Source organism: Phacochoerus africanus, chromosome 12 (genome assembly GCF_016906955.1).
Source record: "Phacochoerus africanus isolate WHEZ1 chromosome 12, ROS_Pafr_v1, whole genome shotgun sequence".
Taxonomy (NCBI): domain Eukaryota; kingdom Metazoa; phylum Chordata; class Mammalia; order Artiodactyla; family Suidae; genus Phacochoerus; species Phacochoerus africanus.
Window position 1 is genome coordinate 65158894 of NC_062555.1, and position 25571 is coordinate 65184464.

A 25571-nucleotide genomic window follows, 5' to 3' on the forward strand; every position below is an offset into this window, starting at 1 on the left:
CCGCAGGTGCAGCTCTAAAAAGAGGAGAAGGAGAAGAAGGAGAAAATGAAGAAAGAGAGGAAGAGGAAGAAGAAGAAGAAGGAGAAGGCGAAGGTGAAGGAGAAGAAGGAGCGGAAGAGGAAGAAGAAGAGGAAGACGAAGAAGAAAGAAGAAGAGGAAGAGAAAGAAGAGGAAGAGGAAGAAGAAGAGGAAGAAGAAGAGGAAGAAGAGGAAGAAGAAAGAAGGCTAATGAAGGCAAAGAGGAGGAGGCAGGAGGCACCATAACTTTGAAGATACCTCTTCCCACTTCACATCACCTTGGATGTGGAAGGACGCATGTGTCCCTTCTCAGGAGGGTTTGTTCTTTGATTTATTTTGCCAATACCAAAAGTTAATGAACACAATCTACCCCACTAACTCAGTCATTCCTCTCAACCAAGATGGTACCTTCAGGATAACTGGTGGGTGTCATGAAAAAGACTAAAGCCAATGAGACTGTGTCCTTAGTCTCATCAGCCTCCTGTAATTAATGGAACAGACCATATGCATACAGTTAAACAAAATTTAAGGAAAAAACCCAGCAAATCTTAATTGTCTTCATCAGCAAAAAAGAAGTTATTACTTTTTCTAGAACATGGTAATACAGTATATTACCCTATATATAAAGTGCTTCCTTTAATTCTTGGTGTTATGATTGTACATGCAAAGTTCAAATGTAAAAATGTCACCAAGAAATTGCATGTACAGAACCCTATTTCCATGTCTTAGGAGGAATCAATCAGTTAATAAGTGTTCGGTTAAGTGTAGAGCTAACAGGAATATAAGACAAGGTTTTACCAGGCAGGATCTGACAAATGTAAATGAGAAGAGGGCCCCACACAAAACCATACACAATTAGAAAAGGTTCGATAGAGTCCAAGAGGTGAGTTAAGGGAGTTCATATTAGGAGATCCTGGAGTTGTCTTGAAAGATGTCAGGGAGGAGATGGGGATGGAGCTGGACTGTGGAGAATGGGTAAGATGTGGAAAGGCACAGAATGAAGGAGAGCTTTGGAAAGTAGGAGAATTTATAATGGAGAGACGTAAGAAAGAAGGCAGAAGAGATGAGAAGGGATTAAGATGGTGGAATAGAAGGACTGGGGCTCAACTTCTCTCATAACAACAAAATTGCAATCAAATGCTAAGCAACTTTCAACCAAATGGACTGGAAACTTTGAAAAAGATATCCTATTCCAGAAGACAAAGAGGAGGTCACATCAAGAGATGACATGATACTATACCTAGAGAATCCTAAAGACTCTACCAGAAAACTGTTAGAGTTTATCAATGAATTTGGCAAAGTCGCAGGATACAAAATTAATGCACAAAAATCGACTGCATTTCTATATACTAAAAATGAAAGCTCAGAAAGAGAAATTAGGGAAGCAATCCCGTTTACCATTGCATCCAAAAGAATAAAATACCTAGGAGTAAACCTACCTAAAGAAACAAAAGACCTGTACTCTGAAAACTATAAGATGCTGATGAAAGAAATCAAAGATGACACAGATAGAAAGACATACCATGATCTTGGATTGGAAGAGTCAATATCATCAAAATGACCATACTACCCAAGGCAATCTACAGACTCAATGCAATCCCTATCAAATTAATAGGGACATTTTTCACAGAACTTGAGCAAAATATTTTAAAGTTTGTTTGGAAGCACAAAAGACCCAGAATAGCCTAGACATCCTGAGGAAGAAAAATGGAGCTGAAGGAATCAGGCTCCCGGACCTCAGACTATCGCACAAAGCAACAATCATCAAAACTGTATGGTACTGGCACAAAGACAGTACCAGTGGAACAGGATAGAAAACCCAGAATTAAACCCACGAACCTACAGCCAACTAATCTATGACAAAGGAGGCAAGAATACACAATGGAGAAAAAACAGCCCCTTCAATAGTGGTGCTGGGAAAAACTGATGGCCACAGGTAAAAGAATGAAATCAGAACACTTACCAACACCATACACAAATATAAACTCAAAATGGATTAAAGACCTACATAAATACCATATACTATAAACTCTTAGAGGAAAACATAGGTCAAACACTCTCCGACATAAATGACAGTAACATCTTCTCAGATCTACCTCTTAGAGAAATGACGATAAAAACAAAAATAAACAAATGGGAGTTAATTAAACTTAAAAGTCTCTGCACAGCAAGGGAAATCCTAAACAAAACAAAAAGACAACCCACAGAATGGGAGAAAATCGTTGCAAATGATTCAACTGCAAATGGGTGAATTAACCAAAATTTATAAACATCTCCTACTGCTCAATACCAAAAAACAAACAACCCCATCAAAAAATGGGCAGAAGATCTAAACAGACAATTCTCCAAAGACGACATACAGATGGACAAAAAACACATGAAAAGATGTTCAACATCACTCATTATTAGAGAGATGCAAATCAAAACCGCTCTGAGGTACCACCTTACCCCAGCCAGAATGGCCATCATCAAAAACTATGCAAACAGTAAGTACTGGAGAGGGTGTGGAGAAAAAGGAACCCTATTACATTGCTGGTGGGAATGTAAGTTGGTGCAACCCCTGTGGAAAACAGTATGGAGATGTCTCAGAAAATTAAAAATAGAATTACCATTTGATCCAGGAATCTCACTCCTGGGCATCTATCCAGAGAAAACTATGACTTGAAAAGACACATGGACTCCAATGCTCATTACAGCACTACATACAATAGCCAAGACAGGGAAACAACCTAAATGCCCATCGACAGAGGAGGGGATAAAGAAGATGTGGCACATATACACAATGGAATATTACTCAGCCATTAAAAGGAAAGAAATAAGGGCATCTGCAGCAACATGGGTGGACCTAGAAATTATCATGCTAAGTGAAGTCAGTCAGAGAGTGAGGCACCAACATCAAATGCTATCGCTTACATGTGGAACCTAAAAAAAGGACACAATGAACTTCTCTGCAGAACAGATACTGACTCACAGACTTGAAAAACTTATGGTTTCCAAAGGAGACAGGTTTGGGGGTGGGGGGATGCACTGAGGGTTTGGGATAGAAATGCTACAAAATTTGGTTGTGATGATTGTTGTACACCTATAAATGTAATAAAATTCATTGAGTAATTACAAGAATAAAATAAAAGATACTACTCAGCCATTAAAAAAAAAGAAAAGAAAAGAAACACAGCAGTGACCCGAGCTACTGCAGTGACAATGTCTCAGGTCACAATGCTGGATCCTTAATCTGCTGTGCCATAAGGGAACTCCACATATTAATGTGCGGGTCAAGGGTCCAGCATTTTCACGGCAGCAGCTCAGGTCACTGCTGGACCTTGGGTTCCATCTGGGAGCTTCCACATGCTGTGGGTGCAGCCAAAAAAGAAAGAAAGAAAATGACTCAATTAAACCAGTGTTTTAGAAAGACTGGACTAGGCTGGAAGGGAACTAAGCTATAAAGTATAATAGCAGCTAGGCTAGCAGGTTTAGGTCTTGGAAGTCATAGATCTCTTTGAGGATGTAATGAAAGCTATGGGTCCTTTACCTGCAAAGAGAGACATGGACGCAGAGTTGTGCAAAGTACACAGAACTGTGAAGTTCCCACTGTGGCACAAGGGGATCAGCGGCGTTGCTGCTGCACCAGAACACAGGGTCCATCCCTGGCCAAGCACAATGGGTAAAGGATACAGTGTTGCTACAGGTGCACCATAGGTCAAAAATATGACTCAGATCTGATCCCTGGCCCAGGAACTCCATAGGCCATGGGGCGGCCAAAAAATAAAAAAAGTACACAGATCCCCTGAACCTTTCTCATAGGGATCTATGGACCTAGGTTAAGAACCTTTGAATTAAATTTTTTTTTTTTTGGTAGCAGACCAGAATTAAAGGCCTAGACTCGGATCCTAGTTGGTGACAATATGAAAAAAGCAATGCTTGAGTAATAGAGTGCTCAAGATTTGATAGGAAGTATAGGTGAGAAAGCTGCTGGATTGCTTGCCCCAGATTTTTACAGTACATCTGCAGCAGAGGCTACTCTAACTCCCAACATCCATCTTCCCTTCTCTTTCATGGTAACAGATGGTTGAGTACCTGTCCACCCAGAAAAGCACTTTCCAGCCTTCCCTGTAGCCAGGGTGGTGGTGGGACTATATTCTGGCCAATGAAAAGGCAGTTAGAAGTGATGCTGCAGCTTCTGGGTTTTCCCCTTAAAGAGACAGTGTTCTCTTCCCCTCCACCTCTTTATCCTTCCTGCTGGCCAGGATAGGGCTAGAGTGGTGAGCCGTCCTGGACCAGAGCGGAAAGCAGCACCCACAGAAACAACCTAGAAAGAACTTGAACCCCTATGACTTTGCAGAGCAGAGCTCTCTCTCTAGCTCAGACTTTTACTTACTTTATTCATGCCAATTTCTTTTTTGGCTGCACCCCTGGCATGTAGAAGTTCCCAGGCCAGAGATCAAACCCATGCCTCAGTAATGACAATTCCGGATCCTGAATTTCTAGGCTGCCAGGGACTCCTATTCATGCTGTTTACTCTAGGTCTCTGGCACAGCCCGAAAACTGATCCTACCTGACGTTGCATTTAGTTCCAGAGGTGGGTTGCTGCCATAACAGAACCTAAAAGGTTTATGACACTAGCTTCACAGTCAGGGCGTGGGTACCATGGATCCAAACAGTTCAGACGAGCAGTGTAATGCTATCTGTCAAAACATTTGTTAAACTGTCTCTTGTGATAGCCTGAAAGGCAGGCTACATGCCCTTGGAGCCTGTTGCTCAGTCTGTGGTCCTAGTTTTGCGTCAGTTTCAGGAAAGCCCCAGAAGAAAGGTAAGGTCAAACTGGAGCTAATTAATCAGCAAGAAGAGAAGGAGAGAAATTCACTTGGCTACCAGGAGGTCTGCTCCATCTGTGGCCTCAGTACCACCCTGGCAAGGCTTGAAGAGTAGAAATTAGTAAGGATGGTTCTGAAGAGGCTGTGTCAGCAGATCCGAGAAAAGTCAACCCCCTTTTTCAAGTACTTTGCAGGAAGCATTTTTGGTTAGACAATAAAATCAAGCTAAACCTTCAAGGTCATACCAAAGGTATTGCCTTTCCACACTACCATACTATTTCAGATGGTCTCACAGAAGCACCATTAAATTCAGGGAGCACAATGAGTAGAGCACATAAACAATAAATAAAAGACCAGTTTCCAGGGATAAAAACCAGGTCTAAATGAGCTCTTTGGGAGTTCCTGTTGTGGCTCAGTGGTAATGAACCCGACTAGTATCCATGAGGACACAGGTTTGATCCCTGGCCTCGCTCAGTGGGTTAAGGATCCTGCATTGCCGTGGGCCGTGGTGTAGGTCATAGATGTGGCTTGGATCTCAAGTTGCTGTGGCTGTGGTGTAGGCCGGCAGCTGTAGCTCTGATTAAACCCCTAGCTTGGGAACCTCCAAATGCCACAGGTGCGGTGCTAAAAAGCAAAAAAAATAAAATAAAATAAATGAGCTCTTTGATGGTGGGCAACCTGCGCATGAAATGATTAGCAACAACAAAAAAAATTTTTTTTAATTTTAAAAACAGAACTGCCGGAGAGATCCCAAGTGTGGCTAGAAAAAAAAAATCTGTAATTGATGACTACCTAAAGTAACTCTCAGCATCCTAACTTGGCTGAAATAAAGCAGATCACGGAAGATGTGCAGCCCCCAAGGAGGGCAGGCTCCCCAGGGCCCTCAGAAGACATGGCCATGGGGAGTTGCTGCCAGGGCGCAGGGGGTTAAGAACCCAACTTCAGTGGCTCGGGTCACCACAGAGGTTCTGGTTCCATCCTTGGCCCCACACAATGGGTTAAAGGATCCAGCACTTCGGCAGCTGTGACATAGGTTGAAGATGTGGCTTGGGTTCAGTCCCTAGCCTGGAACTTCCCTATGCTGTGGGTGCAGCCATAAAATTTTTTTAAAAAAAGAAAGAAAAAGAAAGAGAAAGAGAGATGGCCACAGAAGATAATGGTTAAAGAAGAATCCATAAGGCAAAACCAGCGGAATGGACTTGAGGCAGAGTTTCGGGGCTGGATTATTTAATGAATTTACAATTTAGGCTCATGGAGAACCTTTATAATCCCTCTCCAACGGGACTTGATAACTAGTCTGAGCCAGTGGCTGCTATGGGTTCCACGTCCTTTCCTTTTGTGGATGAGAGTTTCTGTTGTACAATGAATGTGTATATTCGGGGTGGATGGCAGTTCAGAAAATTCCAGACGAGGAGCCATGGCCAGATGTGATGGAAAGGACAGTCCATTCTCCAGAGATAATGGACTTTGAGGTGGATTCAGGAATTGAATGATAGAGTTGAATACATTCTATGTGTGGGAAGAAAAGCTTAGGATATCTGAATGGCCAAAGGGGTAGAGAATGGTGATTGTTAGTTATTTTCTGACACCTATTTTCCTCTTCTCTCTCAAAATAATTTTTTTTTTTTTTTTTTGGTTTTTCAGGGCCGCACCCGCAGCATATAGAAGTTGCCAGGCTAGGGGTTGAATTGGAGTTGCAGCAGCTGGCCTAGGCCACAGCCAGAGCAACTGGGAATTCAAGCCACATCTGCCACCTACACCACAGCTCAAGGCAACGCCGTATCCTTAACCCACTGAGTGAGGCCAGGGATTGAACCTGCATCCTCATGGATGCTAGTCAGATTCATTTCTGCTGTGCCATGACAGGAAGTCCTCAAATGACTATTTCTTGACAGTGATTTTACTTTTTGATCCCAGTAGAACACAAGATTGTATCCTTAGCCTGCAGTTCTAACTCAAAGTTGAATTTTCAAATTTCACCAAGCACCTCTCGATAGAGCAAGTTCATTCTTAGGGGAAGGGGCGGGGCTCAGTTTGATGATGAGGGAAGAGAAGAGATTATATACAGGTAAAATCAACTCCAGAGGTATTTTTCAATCACACCAGCCAAAGTTTCCTGGATGATTCAGATGCAGTCTTGACGATCAGAACAACCAGCGTAGGCTCTCACAAGGCAAGGCTTCATTCTCAGCCATCAGGCTCTTAACAGGAATCAAACGGAGACCCAATTGTAAGGGAAAACCTCAAATAAGATCACGATAATTGCACACTAATATGACCTTAACTGAAGAAGAGGTTGTCAAACACATCCTGCACATATATCCCTAAAGACCATAGCAGCGTTTGACCACGGTGACCGTGGATCTCCTGCTAGAGAATCACTTAGAGTAACTGATAAAAATACATATTCCTGAACCTCACCTCAGGTCACTGAATGAGAACAGGGTTAGGGGGAAGGGAAGGGCAGGGAGGAGAGAGGGAGGCCTGGAAAGTAGCATTTTAAACACCATTCAAAGTCACTTGAATGCACATTTCAGTTTGAGCACAACTAATGTGTAAAATTCTAAATACTCAATTTGCAAAGTGAAATAAGATACCTATAGTCTTACTCTCAAGGGAGTACCAGTCTAATTGGCTAAAATGCTTTCCCTAAAGAAACCCTTTGCACTCAAGAAAGAGAAATCGGTTTTATTTTAAATGTCCCCTGAGATCAAGAACAAAGTATTAAGGTTCCAGTGTGTGATGTACTATTCAAATATCAAGTGCTTAGATGATGAAGGGATCTTAATTGTTGGGGTTTTTGTTTTTGTTTTTTGCCTTTTAAGGCTGCACTCGCAGCATATGCAAGTTCCCAGAGTAGGGGCTGAATAGGAGCTGCAGCTTCAAGCCTACACCACAGCCACAGCAATGTGGGATCCAAGCTGCATCTATGACCTACACCACAGCTCACAGCAACACCAGATCCTTAACCCACTGAGCAAGGCCAGGGATTGAACCTGCATTCTAATGGATACTAGTCAGGTTCATTTCCACTGAGCCATGACAGGAACTCGGGATCTTAACTGTTAATCCAACAATTGAATCAAAGATGCAAAACGACCTTCCTCTAATAATTGATCTGTATTCAACTTTTATTCTATAGGATGAATAAAGATAAAATAACTTTGGGAGTTCCCGTGGTGGCGCAGTGGTTAACGAATCCGACTGGGAACCATGAGGTTGCGGGTTCGGTCCCTGGCCTCGCTCAGTGGATTGAGGATCCAGCATTGCCATAAGCTGTGGTGTAGGTTGCAGACGCGGCTTGGATCCCGCGTTGCTGTGGCTCTGGCGTAGGCCGGCAGCCACAGCTCCGATTGGACCTCTAGCCTGGGAACCTCCATATGCCGCGGGAGCGGCCCAAAGAAATAGCAAAAAGACAAAACAAAAAACAAACAAACAAAAAAATAATTTTGGAGCATAACCCAAATACTCAAAATTAGTCTCTTACACATAAGAATCCAACAGAGGTTCCAAAAACTGATATTCATGTCTCCTAATCCATTAAAACCACCAGTAACATGGTTCCAAATTCAGCACACTTTTAAAACTTCCCCTAGCCTGGGAACCTCCATATGCCGCGGGAGCGGCCCAAAGAAATAGCAAAAAGACAAAAAAAAAAAAGAAAAGAAAAGAAAGGAGTTCCCGTCGTGGCGCAGTGGTTAACGAATCCGACTAGGAACCATGAGGTTGTGGGTTCGGTCCCTGCCCTTGCTCAGTGGGTTAACGATCCGGCGTTGCAGTGAGCTGTGGTGTAGGTTGCAGTTGCGGCTCGGATTCCGAGTTGCTGTGGCTCTGGCGTAGGCCAGTGGCTACAGCTCAGATTCGACCCCTAGCCTGGGAACCTCCACGTGCGGCGGGAGCGGCCCAAAGAAATAGCAAAAAGACAAAAAAAAAAAAATTAAAACTTTATTGAAGTGTAGTTGATTTATGATGTCGTGTTAATTTCTGCTATTCCACAAAATGACTCAGTTATACACATATATACATAGTTCTCTGTGCTGTACAGTGGGACCTTGCTGTTCAACTAAAAGTTTTAAACTCTGAAATCAGGGAGTTCCCTTGTGGCACAACAGGTTAAAGATCTGGCCTTGTTACACTCTGGCACTGCCTGATCCCTGCCCAGGAACTTCCAAACTTCTACATGCCAAGGAAGAGGAAAACAAAAACCAAAAAATCAAAAAAACAAACAAAAAACCACACTGAAATTAAAAAGGCCAGATAGAGGAGACAAACGGATAATATATACTATGGTCTTGGTACCAACTAACTGCGCTCTTCACCCCAGCAGTACTGTCGTGATCCCCACCCATCCCAGCTCACACCAGCCCTGGAGATGGCCCTGGAAATGTATCCTTGGGGACATTCCAGGAGCTGGAACATCTTAGAACTTTTCTTTTCCCGAAGCCCCGCCTTGGCAAAGAGCTAAGTTCCCAGACATTTTACGACCAAGAAAAGAAGATTAGAGATCACAAAACCGTTCCGGACGGGGAGGTGACAGTGACAATACGCACGTCTGTCTTCCTCTGCCCTCTCGCCTCCCCTCCCTCCCAATTCGCCGCGCGCACACTGAGGCTCCCCGGAAGCCCCGCCTCCACAGCAGAACCCCACCGCAGGCCCGGCAAAAAAGCCCCCTGCCTCTTCAACCCCCATGCCCACCGCCCGGGCCCCAACCCCGACCTGGGGGACGCGCCAGGCCGCCCTGGGGCTCCCGGCTCTCACGCTTCCTCGGCCGGTAGCCATAGACACCCCTCTCCGTCTGGTAGCCACGCCGGAGGAGCGAAGGAGCCCGGCTAAGGCCCAGTCTTGCTGCTGCCACAGTAGCGAAGGCCATGTTCGGCCAGGCTCTCAGGCCTGGAGACTTCGGCGGGAGATCGAGGGGTTGCAGCCGCCAGGAAGGAAGGTGGCTCCTACGCCGCTGGACTACTGGGTATCCACCTCTAGGGAGAGGCGGGAGGCAAGAGGAATAAGCCCTCCGTTGAAACTCCGCCTCCGAGACAACGCCCCCACTCCTAATTGGCCATCTCGGCCCTTGGAGCCAATCCAGATCAGCGGCCCCCTGGACGTAGCCACGCCCCGAGATCCCGCTGGACTCGAGCGGTCCTAGAGGCTGAGGGCTGCCCTGGATTTGGGAAAGCGGGGAGTGTTGAGCCGAGCATCACCAGCTTTCTGGTACAAACCATGATTTATCTGTATATGCTGCAGTCTCCCGCAGGCGTGATCACCCACGCCCTCCTCCTTGGAAGCCCCGGAGCACAACCCCACACACATGATGCAGTCTCCTATAGAAACGAAGGGGTGCATCAAAAGTGGTTGGGACTGAGACGAAGGGACTCAAGAAGGGAAGGTCGCAGGAAGGAGCCAGAAAATCAACACCCCGTCCATCTGTATTTTTGCAAGAAACACTGAGGGAGAAGGAGTAAATTAGAGGAGAAAGCAGCTATAGGAACGAATAGAAGCGAAGAGAAATTGGAAGCGGATTTCAGCAGTATAGATATATATAGATGCAATTCTTGGTTGGTCTTTCTACGACAGAGTTTCTTTTCGTCTTTTGAGGGCCGCACCTGCAGCACTTGGAGGTTCCCAGGCTAGGGGTCCAATCGGAACTGTATCCATCCGCCTCCGCCACAGCCACAGCCACAGCAACTCGGGATCCGAGCCGCGATTGCGACCTACACCACAGATCACAGCAAAGCCGGATCCTTAACCCACTGAGCGAGGCCAGGGATGGAACCTGCAACCTCATGGTTCCTAGTCGGATTCGTTTCCGCTGCGCAATGAAGGAACTCCTAGAGTTTCTTTTTATTTCAAGGCTCACCTTGGAGTTTCCCTTGTGGTGTACCTTTACCAGTATGATGGGGAAGAGGGGCTCTGAATTCTTCCCAGTCAGTCATTCATCATTCCAAGTCACCAGGGCAGCTGCACCCCATACTTCTAAGAACATTACACACATCACATGAGCCCAAGATATTTTTCCCCTAGACTCTTTCAATCACTATTCACACAGAGCCCTCTGCTGGGTCACAGAGATTGCTAAAATACAGTCTCTGCCCCTAATCCATTCCCAGTCGTTGCCGGCTGAATTCAACACACAGTATGAAAGACGCTGTAATCCAGACATGTACAGTTGCCCTGCAAGCATAGACAGGTGTGTCAGGGGAACCTCCAAGTGGAAGGCACCCTAGAACTTCAGGGTTTTCACGCAAACAATTCCCTCCACCAGGACAGCTCTTCTTCCTCCCGACCCCACCCCCAACAATACATACACCTGGATGATTCCAACCCTCCTTCTCCACTGGGCTTGGAGTTACTTCCTGAAGAAAGGTATTCCTGGCCCCCATGGCTAATTTCATTCTCCCTATTAGACACGTTCATGGTACTCCATACATTTCGTTATTACATTAGTACAATTTTGATGTTTCCTGAGTACTAGATATGTCATAGTTGGAGTTAACTAAATTGTTGCCTACTTAAGCGTATTTCAATGATTCTTTTTTAAAATGTTATTTTATTTTAAAATTTATTTTGGGAGTTCCCGTTGTGGCTCAGCCGGTTACCAACGCAACTAGTACCCATGAAGATGTGGGTTCGATCCCTGGCCTCGCACTAAGTTGTGTTTTTTTTTTTTTCTTCTTTTTCAGATGCTTTTCCCATCTAGACTATCACAGAATATTAGGTAAAGTTCCCTGTGCTACACATCAGGTCCCCATTGGTCAGTCATTCCATATATCACAGTGTAAATATGCCAATCCCTAACCCCCAGTCCATCCTATTTAGTAACCATAAGTGTGATTTCAAAGTCTGTGATTCTGTTTCTGCTCTGAAGATAAGTTCATTTGCATCCTTGTGTTAGATTCTGCATGTAAGTGGTAGCATATGATGTTTGTCTTTCACTGTCTAACTTCACTTAGTATGGTAATCTCTAGGTTCTAACTTCACTTAGTACCGTAATCTCTAGGTCCACCCATCTTGCTGCAAATGGCATTATCTCATTCTTCTTTATGGCTGAATAATATTCCATTGTAGATATGCCTCTGACTAAATTGTAAACAGCAAGAGCATGGGATTATGTCTACTGCATTGCTCTAACGCCAGTGCCCAAAATATTGTCTACCATCAAGTAGATGCTGAGTGAAGGATATTGAGTATGTGATCCAGTGAAATAAGTAGAATACGGGATGCAGGGACTGGATACGAACACTAAGTGAGGAGGTGGGGAGACAAAGACCTCCTGGCTTCTGAAGCGAACCACTGTATGGTTGGTGATGTCAATAACAGATAAAGAGCACTGGAGGAGCAGAAAACTGTGAGGTGGCATTAATTCCATTTAGGACACAATGATTTTGAACGTTTGTGAGACTTCCAAGTGCAGGCATCTGCCACAGAAATGGACATATGGGTCTGGAGCTCAGAAAACTCATTCAGGTGGATAGTACCTTCTTGATTTTTTTTTTTTTTTTTGCCATCCCCTCAGCACAGGGAAGGTCCTGGGCCCAGACTGACTCCAAGCCACAGCTGTAGCAACAGCAGATCATTTAAACCACTGCCTCAGGGCAGGGATTCCACCCAGATCCACTAAGCTACTTAGTTGGATTCTTAATCCATTAATCCACTGTGCCAGAGCGAGAACTCCTAAAAATATAAAGCCTTTACAAAAAAAGAGGTGTATCTGGAGAGGACTGGTATCCAAAACATGCAAAGAAGGCTTAAAGTCAACAATAGGGAAATGAGAAACTTGATTTTTTTTTTTTTTTTGGCTGTGCCTACAGCATGTGGAAGTTCCTGGGCCAGGAACTGAACCCGTACCACAGTCATGGTCTGAGCAGTGACAGTGCTGGATTCTTAACATGCTGTGCCACAAGGGAACTCCTTTTTTGTTGTTATTGCTGCAAACAAGTTGATTTTTAAAATGGGCTAATATGCTGTGTCTGCAGCCAAAAGAAAAGGGGGGGGGGCAAGACTCTACCAGACACCTCATCAAAAAAGATGTGGAGATGGCAAATAAGCATATGAAAAGATGTCTCATATGTCATTCAGGAAGCTCAAATTAAAACAACAATGGTGTGGAGTTCCTGTCATGGTGCAGTGGTTAACGAATCCAACTAGGAACCATGAGGTTGCAGGTTTGATCCCTGGCCTTGCTCAGTGGGTTAAGGATCCAATGTTGCTGTGAGCTGTGGTGTAGGTTGCAGACCTGGCTCGGATCCCGCGTTGCTGTAGCTCTGGCGTAGGCCAGTGGCTACAGCTCCGATTAGACCCCTAGCCTGGGAAGCTCCATATGCTGCTGGAGCAGCCCTAGAAAAGACAAAAAAAAAAAAAAAGAACTCTCATAGATTGCTGGGGCCCAACATGGGTCCAGCTACGTTGAAAGACAGTTTGGCAGTTTCCCACATAATTAAAGATACTCTTACATATTGTCCAGCAATCACACTTCTTGGTATTTACCCAAATGAGTTGAAAACTTAGGCTGCTCAAACACCAGCTTCTAGATGTTTATAACAGCTTGGTTCACAAATGCTAAACTTGCACACAATCAAGATGTCCTTCAAGTAAACGAATGGAAAAAGAAACTGTGGGGAGTTCCCATCATGGCTCAGTGGAAAGGAATCTGACTAGCATCCATAAGGATGCAGGTTCCATCCCTGGCCTCTATCAGTGGGTCAAGAAGCTGCCGTTGCTGTGAGCTGTGGTGTAGATGGCAGGTGCAGCAGGTGTGGCCCTAAAAAAAAAGACAAAAAAAAGAAAGAAAGAAAGAACGAACGAACGAAAGAAAGAAACTGTGGTACATCCAGACCATGGAATATTTTTCAGCACTAAAATAATGAGCTATCAAGGCAAGAAAAGACATGGGGGAAATATAAATGCATACTGCTAAGTGGAAGAAGCCAGTCTGCAAATGTTACAGAGTAGGATCCCAGCTTTATGACACTCTGGAAAAGGCAAACTGTGGAAACAACAAATAGATCAGTGGTTGCCAGGAGTTGAGGAGGGAGGAATGGACAGGCGGAGAACAGAGGATTTTGAAGGCAGTGAAAATATTCTGTACACTACAAAGATGGATACGTGTCATTACACAGCTATTCATACCCACAGAGGGCACAGCATCAAGAAAGAACCTTAATGCAAACTGTGGACTTCGGGTGATGCTGACGTGTTCATGCGGGATCATCAGTTGTAACAGATGCACCACGCTGGTGGGGATGGTGAAAATGAGGGAGGCTGCACAGATATTGGGGAAGGCAGTTTATGAGGAATGTCTGTACCTCCGTCTCAATTTGCCGTGAAGTTAAAACTGCTCTAAAAAATGAAGTCTCAGAGTTCCCTGGTGGTACATGAGATTAAGGATCTGGAGTTGTCACTGCATCGGCCTGGGTTGCTGCTGTGGCTTGTGTCCCATCTGGGAGCTCCCACGTCTTGGGCAAGGCTAAAGAAAACCACAAAGTGTTTATGAGGAATATTTAGTCTGAAAATGTCATACTTTAAAAATGTATTTATGGAGTTCCTGTTGTGGCGCAGTAGTTAACAAATCCAACTAGGAACCATGAGGTTTCGGGTTGGATCCCTGGCCTTGCTCAGTGGGTTAAGGATCTGGCGTTGCCATGGGATGTGCTGTAGGTCGCAGATGCGGCTCGGATCTCGAGGTGCTGTGGCTCTGGCGTAGGCCTGCAGCTACAGCTCCGATTCGACCCCTAGCCTGGGAACCTCCATATGCTGCGGGAGCGGCCCAAGAAATGGCAAAAAGACAAAAAAAAAAAAAAGTATTTATTTGGGGAGTTCCTGTTGTGGCCCTCTGGGAACGAATCTGACTAGCATCCATGAGGATGTAGGTTCGATCCGTGGCCTCGCTCAGTGGGTTAAGGATATGGTGTTGCTGTGAGCTGTGATGTAGGCTGCAGACAGGCTAAAATCCCGCATTGCTATAGCTGTGGTGTAGGCCAGCAGCTATAGCTCCAATTAGACGCCTAGCCTGGGACTCTCTATGTGCTGCGGGTGTGGCCCTAAAAAAAACAAAAAATATATATACAGATTTATTTGGAGTTCTTGTTGTGGCTCAGCAGGTTAAGAACCTGATACAGTGTCCATGAGGACTGAGGTTTGATCCCTGGCCTTGCTCAGTGGGTTAAGGATCTGGCATTGCCACAGGTGCAGTTTAGGTAGTGACTGTTGCTTAGATCTGATCCTTGGCCAGGGAACTCCATATGCTATGGGGTGGCCAAAAAAGGAAAAAAAAGTTGAACCACAGTCTTTCTATAAACTAATATTGCTACCAACACCCCATCACCTCTGCTGCATTATATTCACTAGAAGTTAATCACTAAACCCGTCTACACTCAAGGGGAGAGCCTTACACAAGGATGTGAATGCCAGGGGGCAGGTTTTTGAGGACCATTTTAGAGGCCGCCTGCCACAGCGCCATGACCACTTTTAGAAATGTTTGTTTGAAGTATATGCAGTGCGCATCCTCGGCCTAGCAATCACGTACTCTCTTCATGCAACTCTTCCTTGGGCCACCAGGACACTCTGCCCAAAAGATGATACTATGCTTATTAGCTTCCTATTACTAAACTGATATTAAATGTTAGGTATAGAATATTGACACAAAGTAAAATCCCTGTTTAAACGAGTCTTTCATTCAATTGGAAGAAGGTAAAACACAATGATATGGCTATGTCTACAGCTTCTTTTGGCAAAACAGGGCGGCATATAATGTACATAGTATTATGACTGCAGGGTGGAAACTTCCAGAAGAAAAGCTAGAAATGACGCTCCTTCCTTTACCTTCCCCTTAGCAACTGACAGAAGAAGTGAGAGAATGCCAGAAGACTCTCTGAGTAATAACTTTTTTCTTTCCAGCTGTATTTCTCAATGCGACAGAAATGCCCTGGGTTAGGAAGACAACCACTGTTTTCTTGAATACTTAAACACTTGGAAGCCATGACAAGGTGCGATGCCAAAATTAAATTAAAATAATGAAGTTAGGGGTCATAAAGTCTTATGCACTCATTTTTAAAATGAAGCATCTGAATCACAAACAGGTTGCAAATGACTTGCCCTAGTTTCACTGAGTTCCCTATGTTTTATTCTCATACCAGACCAAGTCCTTTTCCCTTTATGCTTTCAGAAGTAGGAATTTAGAGATGCACTGGTCTGACCCAGGCAGAGGCTGTTTTACTCTTTGTATTGGATGATCTTGTTAGGACTAGATTATGAAATTATGTCTTGTGTTCTGTATTCCGATTGTGTAAAAGGGAAAATCTATGTTAACCTGTGAATGGTATTCAGTTGTATAAGGTGGAGAAAATGCCCTCTAGGAGGAAATATTACATATGACTGTGAACTTTGGAATCAGTCCAGAGTGGAGGTTTTACTTAGCAGCTGTGTCATTCCGGGCACATTATTAAGCTATATTAAGCCTTAGTTTCCCCATTTATAAAAACAAGAGGAGTTCCTACTGTGGTGCAGTGGGTTAAGAATCTGACTGCAGTGGCTCGGGTTGCTGAGGATGTGTGAGTTCCGTCCTCAAACTCGAACAGTGGGTGAAAGGACTGGTGTTGGTCACAGGTGCAGATCGGATTCTATCCCCGGCCTGGGAACTTCCATATGCTGTGAGTGTGGCAAATAAATAAATAAATAAATAAATAAATAAATAAAAAGCAATATCTACCAAATAGAATCATTGGGTGGATTAATGCCTCATACACATTAAGAGGTGTCTATTTATTTCGCTCCATTTGTTCATTCAACCACCCAGTGTTAAAATCTTGAATTACCTTTCATAAAAATCACAAAGAGGGACATAGAATCCTACATCTGGACGGCTAAGAGTTAGTATTTTGCTTGGTAAATAACAGTGAAATCCCAGTTTTTATTTTTTATTATTTATTTATTATTATTATTTTTTATTATTTTTTTAATTTACTTTTTTTCCCACTGTACAGCAAGGGGATCAAGTTATCCTTACATGTATACATTTTTCCCCCCACCCTTTATTCTGTTGCAATATGGGTATCTAGACATAGTTCTCAATGCTGCTCAGCAGGATCTCCTTGTAAATCTGTTCTAAGTTGTGTCTGATAAGCCCAAGCTCCCGATCCCTCCCACTCCCTCCTTCTCCCATCAGGCAGCCACAAGTCTATTTTCCAAGTCCATGATTTTCTTTTCTGTGGAGATGTTCATTTGTGCTGGATATTAGATTCCAGTTATAAGTGATATCATGGTATTTGTCTTTGTCTTTCTTTCTTTCTTTCTTTTATTTTTTTGTCTTTTTGACATTTCTAGAGCCGATCCCGCGGCATATGGAGGTTCCTAGACTAGGGGTCGAATCTGAGCTGTAGCCACTGGCCTACGCCAGAGCCACAGCAACTCGGAATCCGAGCCGCGTCTGCAACCTACACCACAGCTCACGGCAACGCCGGATCGTTAACCCACTGAGCAAGGGCAGGGACCGAACCCGCAACCTCATGGTTCCTAGTCGGATTCATTAACCACTGCGCCACGACGGGAACTCCTGTCTTTGTCTTTCTGACTCATTTCACTCAGTATGAGAGTCTCTAGTTCCATCCATGTTGCTGCAAATGGCATTATGTCATTCTTTTTTTATGGCTGAGTAGTATTCCATTGTGTATATATACCACATCTTCCGAATCCAATCATCCGTTGATGGACATTTGGGTGGTTTCCATGTCCTGGCTGTTGTGAATAGTACTGCAATGAACATGCGGTTGCATGTGTCTCTTTTAAGTAGAGTTTTGTCCGGATATATGCCCAAGAGTAGGATTGCGGGGTCACGTGGAAGTTCTATGTATAGATTTCTAAGGTATCTCCAAACGGTTCTCCATAGTGGCTGTACCAGTTTATATTTCCACCAACAGTGCAGGAATAGTCTGTTCTTTCCACTCCAGCTTAATCCCGCGTACTCCTGCAGAAGTTCATAGGTTTCACTCTTTCTTCCAAGAAAGTGTTTGTCAGAAAGAGAAAACTTTTCCCAGACTCTTTTACATTCAATACCCGGTGTGTGTGAATTAAACGGACAACAGATAGATTAGCAAGATGAAAAGGTATACAAATTTAATTGATGTTTCTATATTGTATGCCTAGGGCTACACAGAAAAGAAGTGAAAACGCTATGAAACAGTAAGACTCAGAAGCTTAAATTCCGTTTTAACAAAGTTTAAATCTCCATTTTAAATTATGGAGAAGCAACCAGAGGAAAGGGGAGTTGGGCTCCTAGGGGCAGAAAACCGTAGCAAGGCAAATATACGGGCTAACCAATGGGACTCACATAAGGTATATCACCTACGTAAATAACACCTATATAAGGGTTACTTTACTAAGGTTTTTGGGTGCAGACTCATATTGGCTGGTTTTCTGTTTCCTTCATGGCCATAAATCTCATAGGGAGGGTATTTATGGTAATCCTCCCTTCTCAGGAGTTTCTGCTCTAAAAAAACAAAACAAAAAACCAAAAATACATTAAAAAAAGGGGGGGGGGAGTTCCCATCGTGGCTCAGTGATTAACGAATCTGACTGGGAACCATGAGGTTGCGGGTTCCATCCCTGGCCTTGCTCAGTGGGTTAAGGATCTGGTGTTGCCATGAGCTGTGGTATAGGTCGCAGATGGGGCTTGGATCCCATATGCCATGGGTGCGACCCTAGAAAAGGCAAAAAGACACACACACACACAAAAGGGTTAATTAAAAAAAAAGGAAGTTTCTGCTCTTAGTCAGATAAAGGGAGCTCCAAGAGTCTTTTTTTTTTTTTTTTTTTCAGGACTGTAGGAGCAGCATATGGAAGTTTCCAGGCTAGGGGTTGAATCAGAGCTACAGCTGCCAGCCTACATCACAGCCACAGCAACACCAGATCTGAGCCTTGTCTGTGACCTACAGAGCAGCTCACAGCAAGCCAGATCCTTAACTGAGTGAGGCCAGGGATCAAATCTGAATCCTCATGGATGCTAGTCAGGTTCATTCCAACTGAGCCACAATGGGAACTCCAAGAAGTCTTCTTTTTGCATCTGTTGGTTCTCAATTGCCTTTGTCTCAAAATAATCCATATGCCAGTTGGCATATATTTGAGGTGGTATATTCCTCTTTTTAAAAAAAAATTTTTGTGGGAGTTCCCGTCGTGGCGCAGTGGTTAACGAATCTGACTAGGAACCATGAGGTTGAGGGTTCGGTCCCTGCCCTTGCTCAGTGGGTTAAGGATCCGGCATTGCCATGAGCTGTGGTATAGGTTGCAGACTTGGCTTAGGTCTGGCGTTGCTGTGGCTGTGGTATAGGCTGTCAGCTTGTAGCTCTGATTTGACCCCTAGACTGTAAACTTCCATATGCCAAATGTGTGGCCCTGAAAAGCAAAAAAAACCAAATTTTTTTTGGCCGAAGTGTGCAGCAGCTGTGGAATCTCAGTTCCCAGACCAGGGACTGAACCTGGGCCACAGTGGCAAAAGCACCAAGTCCTAACCATTAGACCACCAGAGAACTCTCTGGCCTGGTATATTCTAATCCCCTTCATATTCATTCACTTTCTTCTTTTGTTAAATTTATTTTTCTTTCTTTCTTTTTTTTGTCTTTTTAAGGCCGCACTCTCGACATAGGGATGTTGCCAGGCTAGGAGTCTAACTGGAGCTACAGAGGCTGGTCTACACCACAGCCACAGCAACTCAGAATCTGAGCTGCGTCTTCGACCTACACCACAGCTCATGGCAACGCTGGACCCTTAACCCACTGATCGAGGCCAGGGATCGAACCGCAAATTCATGGTTCCTAGTCAGATTCATTCCTGCTGTGGCACAATGGGAACTCCTGTTAAATTCATTTGTAAAAAACTTTTTTTGGAATGTGGTTGACTTACAATGCTGTATTAGGTTCCATTTCTTTCTTTTTATTTGGCCACACCCTAGGCATGTGGAAGTTCCCAGGCTAGGTATCAAAGGCTTGCCACACAAGGACCCAAGCTGCTGCAGTGACAACACTGGATCCTTAACTTGCTGAACCACAGAGAACTCCACTTTTATTTCTTCTATCAAAATGTTATTATGGTCCTAGGACACAAAGATTAATAAGCTACAAATCACAGCCTCAAGGAGCTCATAGTCTTAATGGGAAAACAAACATAAACAAATTACTTCAATATAATATGGTGAATGTGGTAACTGAGTTGTTCAGAGGCTGCTTTGGGGACCCAGGTAGGGACAGAGACCTAATCCGATATATGCAGGTTGGAGGTGACAGAGAAAGGCTTCCCCCAGGAAATAACGCTTGAGGGACTGGTCTGAAAACATTCATGGGAGAAAGGGCATTCTAGGCAAAGCCGTAACAGGTACACTAAAGGAAGAGGAGGTCCAGCAGATGCAGGATGTTGACCACCGCTAGAACTCAGACCTGTGGGGAATCGACAGGAAATGAGACACAGGCAAGAGCGGAGCTCCTGTGGTGGCTCAGCAGGTTAAGAACCCAACATAGTGTCCATGAGGATGCGGGTTCTATCTCTGGCCTTGCTCAGGGGTTAAGGATCCGGGGTTGCAGCAAGCTTCATGTAGGTTGCAGATGCAGCTTGGATTCAGCATTGCCATGGCTGTGGCATAGACCTCAGTTGCAGTTCCAATTCGACCCCCTAGCCTGGGAACTTCCATATGCCGAAGGTGCGGCCATAAAAAAAAAAAAGAAAAAGAAAGAAAAGAAAAACAAACAAACAGGCAAGAGCCTGTTAATAGGATCTTAAGGGCTCCTGCTAAAGGCTATGATTTTGACCCTGTAGGTCATTGACTTCTTTTTTATTTTTTATTATTTATTTATTTTTTGTCTTTTCTAGGGCCACTTTCTGTGGCATATGGAGGTTCTCAGGCTAGGGGTCTAATCAGAGCTGTAGCTGCTGGCCTGCACCAGAGCCACAGCAACGCAGGATCCAAGCCGCGTCTGCAACCTACACCACAGCTCACAGCAACGCCAGATCCTTAACCCACTGAGCAAGGCCAGGGATCGAACCTGCAACCTCATGGTTCCTAGTCGGATTCGTTAAACAGCACGCCACGATGGGAACTCCAGGTTGCTGACTTCTAAAGTGGCTTAGGGAGGTCCTTTTGTGGCTCAGCTGAGACTAGTATCCATGAGGATGAGGGTTCGATCCCTGGCCCCACTCAGTGGGTTAAAGATCCAGCGTTGCCATGAGCTGTGATGTACGTCGCAGACGAGTCTCTGATTCTGAGTTGCCATGACCGTGGCATGGACTCCTGACCTGGGAACTTCCATACGCAGCAGGTGTGGCCCCAAAAAAGACAAAAAAGAAAAAAATAAAGTGGCTTAGCACGAGATGGTATGCAAGGTGATACATTTAGGAAAAATATTATAACTTCCGTTTAGATTTAAAAAAAAATTCAGGATATAGACTTTTAAAAATTTTTATAATTTTTTAAAAGCTTTGCTTTTTAGGGCCGTACTCATGGCACATGGAGACCTCCAGGGCAGGGATGAATTGGAGCTACAGCTGCTACCCTACACCATAGCCACAGCAACGCAGGACCTGAGGTACATCTGCGACCCACACCACAGCCCATGGCAACGCCGGATCCTCAACCCCCCAACTGAAGCCAGGGATTGAACCTGCAACCCCATGGTCACCAGTCAGATTTGTTTCAGCCTTGCCACAATGGGAATTCCCCAGGGCATATGCTTTAATGTACATATTTGTGTAGTGTTACATATAGACGCTGTTTATATCTAGGTAAACCTAAAGGAGTCAGGCATGGATGCCCTTCTCCCCTCCCCACTGGACTGTATGATCAAAGAAATGTGGAGACATTGGCCATTAATGGGTGTTTGCATGGTGGGAGTTAAATGATTAGACCTGTGTTTGAAACAATGCTAAGGTCAAGAGGGGGCAAGATTAGAAGCAGTTGGGGAGAACTAAGAGTTGGTTGCCAGCGGTGTGGGTTTGGGTTGGTGTGGGCCTGAACTAAGGCTGTGGCAGTGGGGATTTGGAAGAGAACCCAGGCACAATCTTTTCCAGACATATCAATTCCATTTGGATAAGAGATGGAGTGTAGGAACTAAGAAATTATTGGGAAGAAGTAACTTCTCTATCCTCTTATATTCTTTAATATTCTTTAATTACAAATTAAACAAAAGACAGATTAACTGGAGAGAAGGCATACGATTTGCACTTATATCTATGTGCATAAGCTTCCACAGAAAAGTTGAGCACAAAAAAGCAGTTAGACTTCCAGCTTAGGTTCCATTTTAACAAAGGAAAGAGGGCTTGGGTTTCGAGGGATCACAAACGGTGGGAAATCGGTAGGAAATATACAGGGCACTAATGGAAGACAAGGGCTATTTTAGGAAGATCTGTTCATGTAAACCCATCTGGGTGTCGACCCCCACTTCCGGTGGTAAGAGTCTCTTTCTTCTTCTAGATACTGGGATTGGGGGTGGGAGTTGATACTTCCACAACGGGAAATTCATGCCCTGCTTTTAGGCAGATAAGGAGAGATTGAGAGAACTCTTCCTGCACCTGTTGATTCTCAATTGCCTTCAGCTCAGAATAATCTTTAGGACGAAGTGGCACATTTTGAGGTGGCCTATCTGATTCCCTGTAGCACCACTAACAGGAAAAAGAAAAATAGAAAAAAAGGTAGACGGGAATGGAGGCCAAAATTAAGTTCAGGGAGTTCCTGTTGTGGGTCAGTAGTAACAAACCCGAGTAGTATCCATGAGGACTTGGGTTTGATCCCTGGCCTCACTCAGTGGGTTAAGGATCTGGCGTTGCCATGAGCTGTGGTGTAGGCCCAAGATGTGGCTCAGATCCTGCACTGCTGTGGCTGTGATGCTGGCAGCTACAGCTCTGGTTTGATCCCGAGCCCAGGAAGTTCCATATGCCTCAGGTGCAGTCCTAAAAAAGAAAAAAAGATCAATTAGATGATATCAAGTTAGCTTTCTCACCACTTACCCATTAGCTTTCCCGAAGAACTTTGAGAATGGTCATTCTGCTGGACAAATTGAAGTGAAACCAGAATTAGAAATGACTTTTACTAATCTCTATTATTGGTTACAGTAGCTGAGAATACTGTTCCTCTTTTCTCCTTTTTTTTTTTTCAATTTTATTGAGGTATAATTGATAGACAAAATTGTAAGGAATTTAAAGTGTATATTGTGGTAATTTGACTTTTTTCTTTTTAATGTTCTTTCTTTTTTTGTCTTTTTTGCCTTTTCTAGGGCCACACCTGCGGCATACATAGGTTCCCAGGCTAGGGGTCTAATTGGAGCTGTAGCTGTCGGCCTACACCACAGCCACAGCACCGCGGGATCCGAGCTGCGTCTGTGACCTACACCGAAGCTCACAGCAACGCTGGATCCTTAACCCACTGAGTGAGGCCAGGGATCGAACCCTCAACCTCATGGTTCCTAGTTGGATCTGTTAACCACTGAGCCACGGCGGGAACTCCTTTAATGTTCATTTTAAAGTTCATATCCTTAGCAGGATACGTAATGCTGGAGTAAAATGTCAGTAGCAGGTGCTCTGGTTTCACACCAGCAGCGGGGCAAAGAAAGGGGCATTGAAGCACTATTTTTTCAAATTGCAAAGTCATTTAGATGATGGTGTCTACTGTTTCCAAAATGATTTAGCAATAGCTAACACAGAGTAATACTACGAAGACTGTGTTAAGTGCTTTTATTTAAATTGCCTCAATTACTATTCACAAAACCCTATTAAAAAAAAAGCACGGTTATTATCACAATTTTCAAGGATAAAAAGCTGTGAGGTTTAAATAGCTAGTAAATGTTGGAACTAAAATCTTTTTTTTTTTTTTGCCTTTTTTAGGGCCACATCAGCAGCATATGGAGGTTCCGAGGCTAGGAGTCTAATCAGAGCTACAGCTGCCGGAGCTACATACAGCCACAACAACGCAGGATCCAAGCCTTGTCAGTGACCTACACCACAGCTCATGGCAACTCCAGATCCTTAACCCACTAAGTGAGGCCAGGGATCGAACCTGAAACCTCATGGTTCCTAACCGGATTCTTTTCTTCTGCGCCACGACAGGAACTCCCAGACTAAAATCTGATCTCATGTAGTCTGACTTCAGTGGTGTGTTTCTTGCTTCCCATGGTGGCTCCCAAACCAGTTCTCTTCCATCCTCTTTCAAGAGCCTTGGCCACTTTGGGCTCGCTTCTTCTGTCTAAGCCTCCTGCTACTGCAGCTCTTCAGAACTGCCTTAAGACTTCCTGGCCTGTCCCTGTTATTCATGGATGTTTTGGCTCTTCCATCACTGTTTTCTTTGCAACCCCTGCTCCTGTCAATTCATTAACCCCATCCACACTCATGCGCACACCTCATTTCCCTTACCCTACCCTGTGCCCAGTGTGGATCCCATGATCCTTCACTACAAGCGTTCTTCTGCAAACACCCACAATTCCTGTAGTTGTCTCTTTCTCTGTCATTACTTTCATGGGGGCGGTGGCGAGCCAAAGTTAAATTTAACTGTCCGTCTCTTCCGGAGAAATTGGCCTATGTGGGCTGGATGGTTTTACTTTAAATTCACGACCACAAACTTTAAGTAGCTTCGCAGCAGGTGATCTCTATTGCTTTCATGCTCTTCGTGTTTCTTTCTCACTGAACCTGAGCAGCAGTTTTTCTTTTCTCATTGAAAACTCCCAGGTCCAAAAGCCTTTGTGTGTATCCTGTTTCTTTCTCCCCTCCTTCTTCCCTCCCTGCCCTTTTTTTTTTTTTTTTTTAGGGGCGCATCTGCAGCACTGGACCCCTCCCAGGCTAGGAGTCCAATCAGAGCTGCAGCTGCTGGCCTATGCCACAGCCACAGCCACTCCAGATCCAAGTAGCATCTACGACCTATACTGCAGCTTGATCCATAGCCCACTCAGCGAGGTCAGGGGTCGAACCCAATTCTCATGGACACCAGTTGGGTTCATAACCCGCTGAAACACAATGGGACCTCCCTCCACGGGTACTTGAGATGCCATTCCTTCTCACTGCAAGGATTTTGCTCTTTTGTTATCTTTTTTCCTCTCTCCTGCATCCTCAATATTTCCCTCCCGATTGGATCATTTCCATTCCTATACATTCTCTATTTCTATTTCTTTCTTCCTTCCTTCTTTTTTTTTTTTGCTTTTTAGGGCTGCACCCACAGCATATGGAAGCACCCAGGCTAAGGGGGCTGAATCAGAGCTGTAGCTGCTGGCCTACGCCACAGCCATAGCAACGCAAGACATGAGCCATGTCTTCGACCTACACCACAGCTCATGGCAATGCCAGATCCTTAACCTACTGAGTGAGGCGGGGGTTCAAACCCTTGCCCTCATGGATCCTAGTCAGGTTTGTTACCCCTAAGCCATGACAGGAACTCCACACTCTCTATATCGTTCATTAAAAAATGCAATATAGGAGTTCCTGTCGTGGCGCAGTGGTTAACGAATCCGACTAGGAACCATGAGGTTGCGGGTTTGATCCCTGCCTTTGCTCAGTGGGTCAAGGTTCTGGCGTTGCCGTGAGCTGTGGTGTAGGTCGCAGATGCGGCTCGGATCCTGCGTTGCTATGGCTCTGGCGTAGGCCGGTGGCTACAGCTCCGATTCGACCCCTAGCCCGGGAACCTCCATATGCCGCAGGAGTCGCCCAAGAAAAGACAAAAAAAAAATGCAATATAAAAGACACACAAAATCCTCCCTGACCTCACATTCTCCTAGGGTTATATTTTTCTGC

General features: G+C 44.6%; 1 protein-coding gene across 3 annotated transcripts in view; it reads right to left on the reverse strand.

The window, feature by feature from the left end:
* Positions 1-9858, reverse strand: part of DHTKD1 (dehydrogenase E1 and transketolase domain containing 1) — a 58915-nt gene extending 49057 nt beyond the window's left edge. For all 3 annotated transcript variants that reach the window (XM_047754977.1, XM_047754975.1, XM_047754976.1), the window contains exon 1: positions 9546-9858. In XM_047754977.1, coding sequence (XP_047610933.1) covers positions 9546-9699 — 154 coding nt within the window. In that variant the 5' untranslated portion in view covers positions 9700-9858. The remainder of the gene's footprint in view (positions 1-9545) is intronic.
* Positions 9859-25571: the final 15713 nt, after the last annotated feature.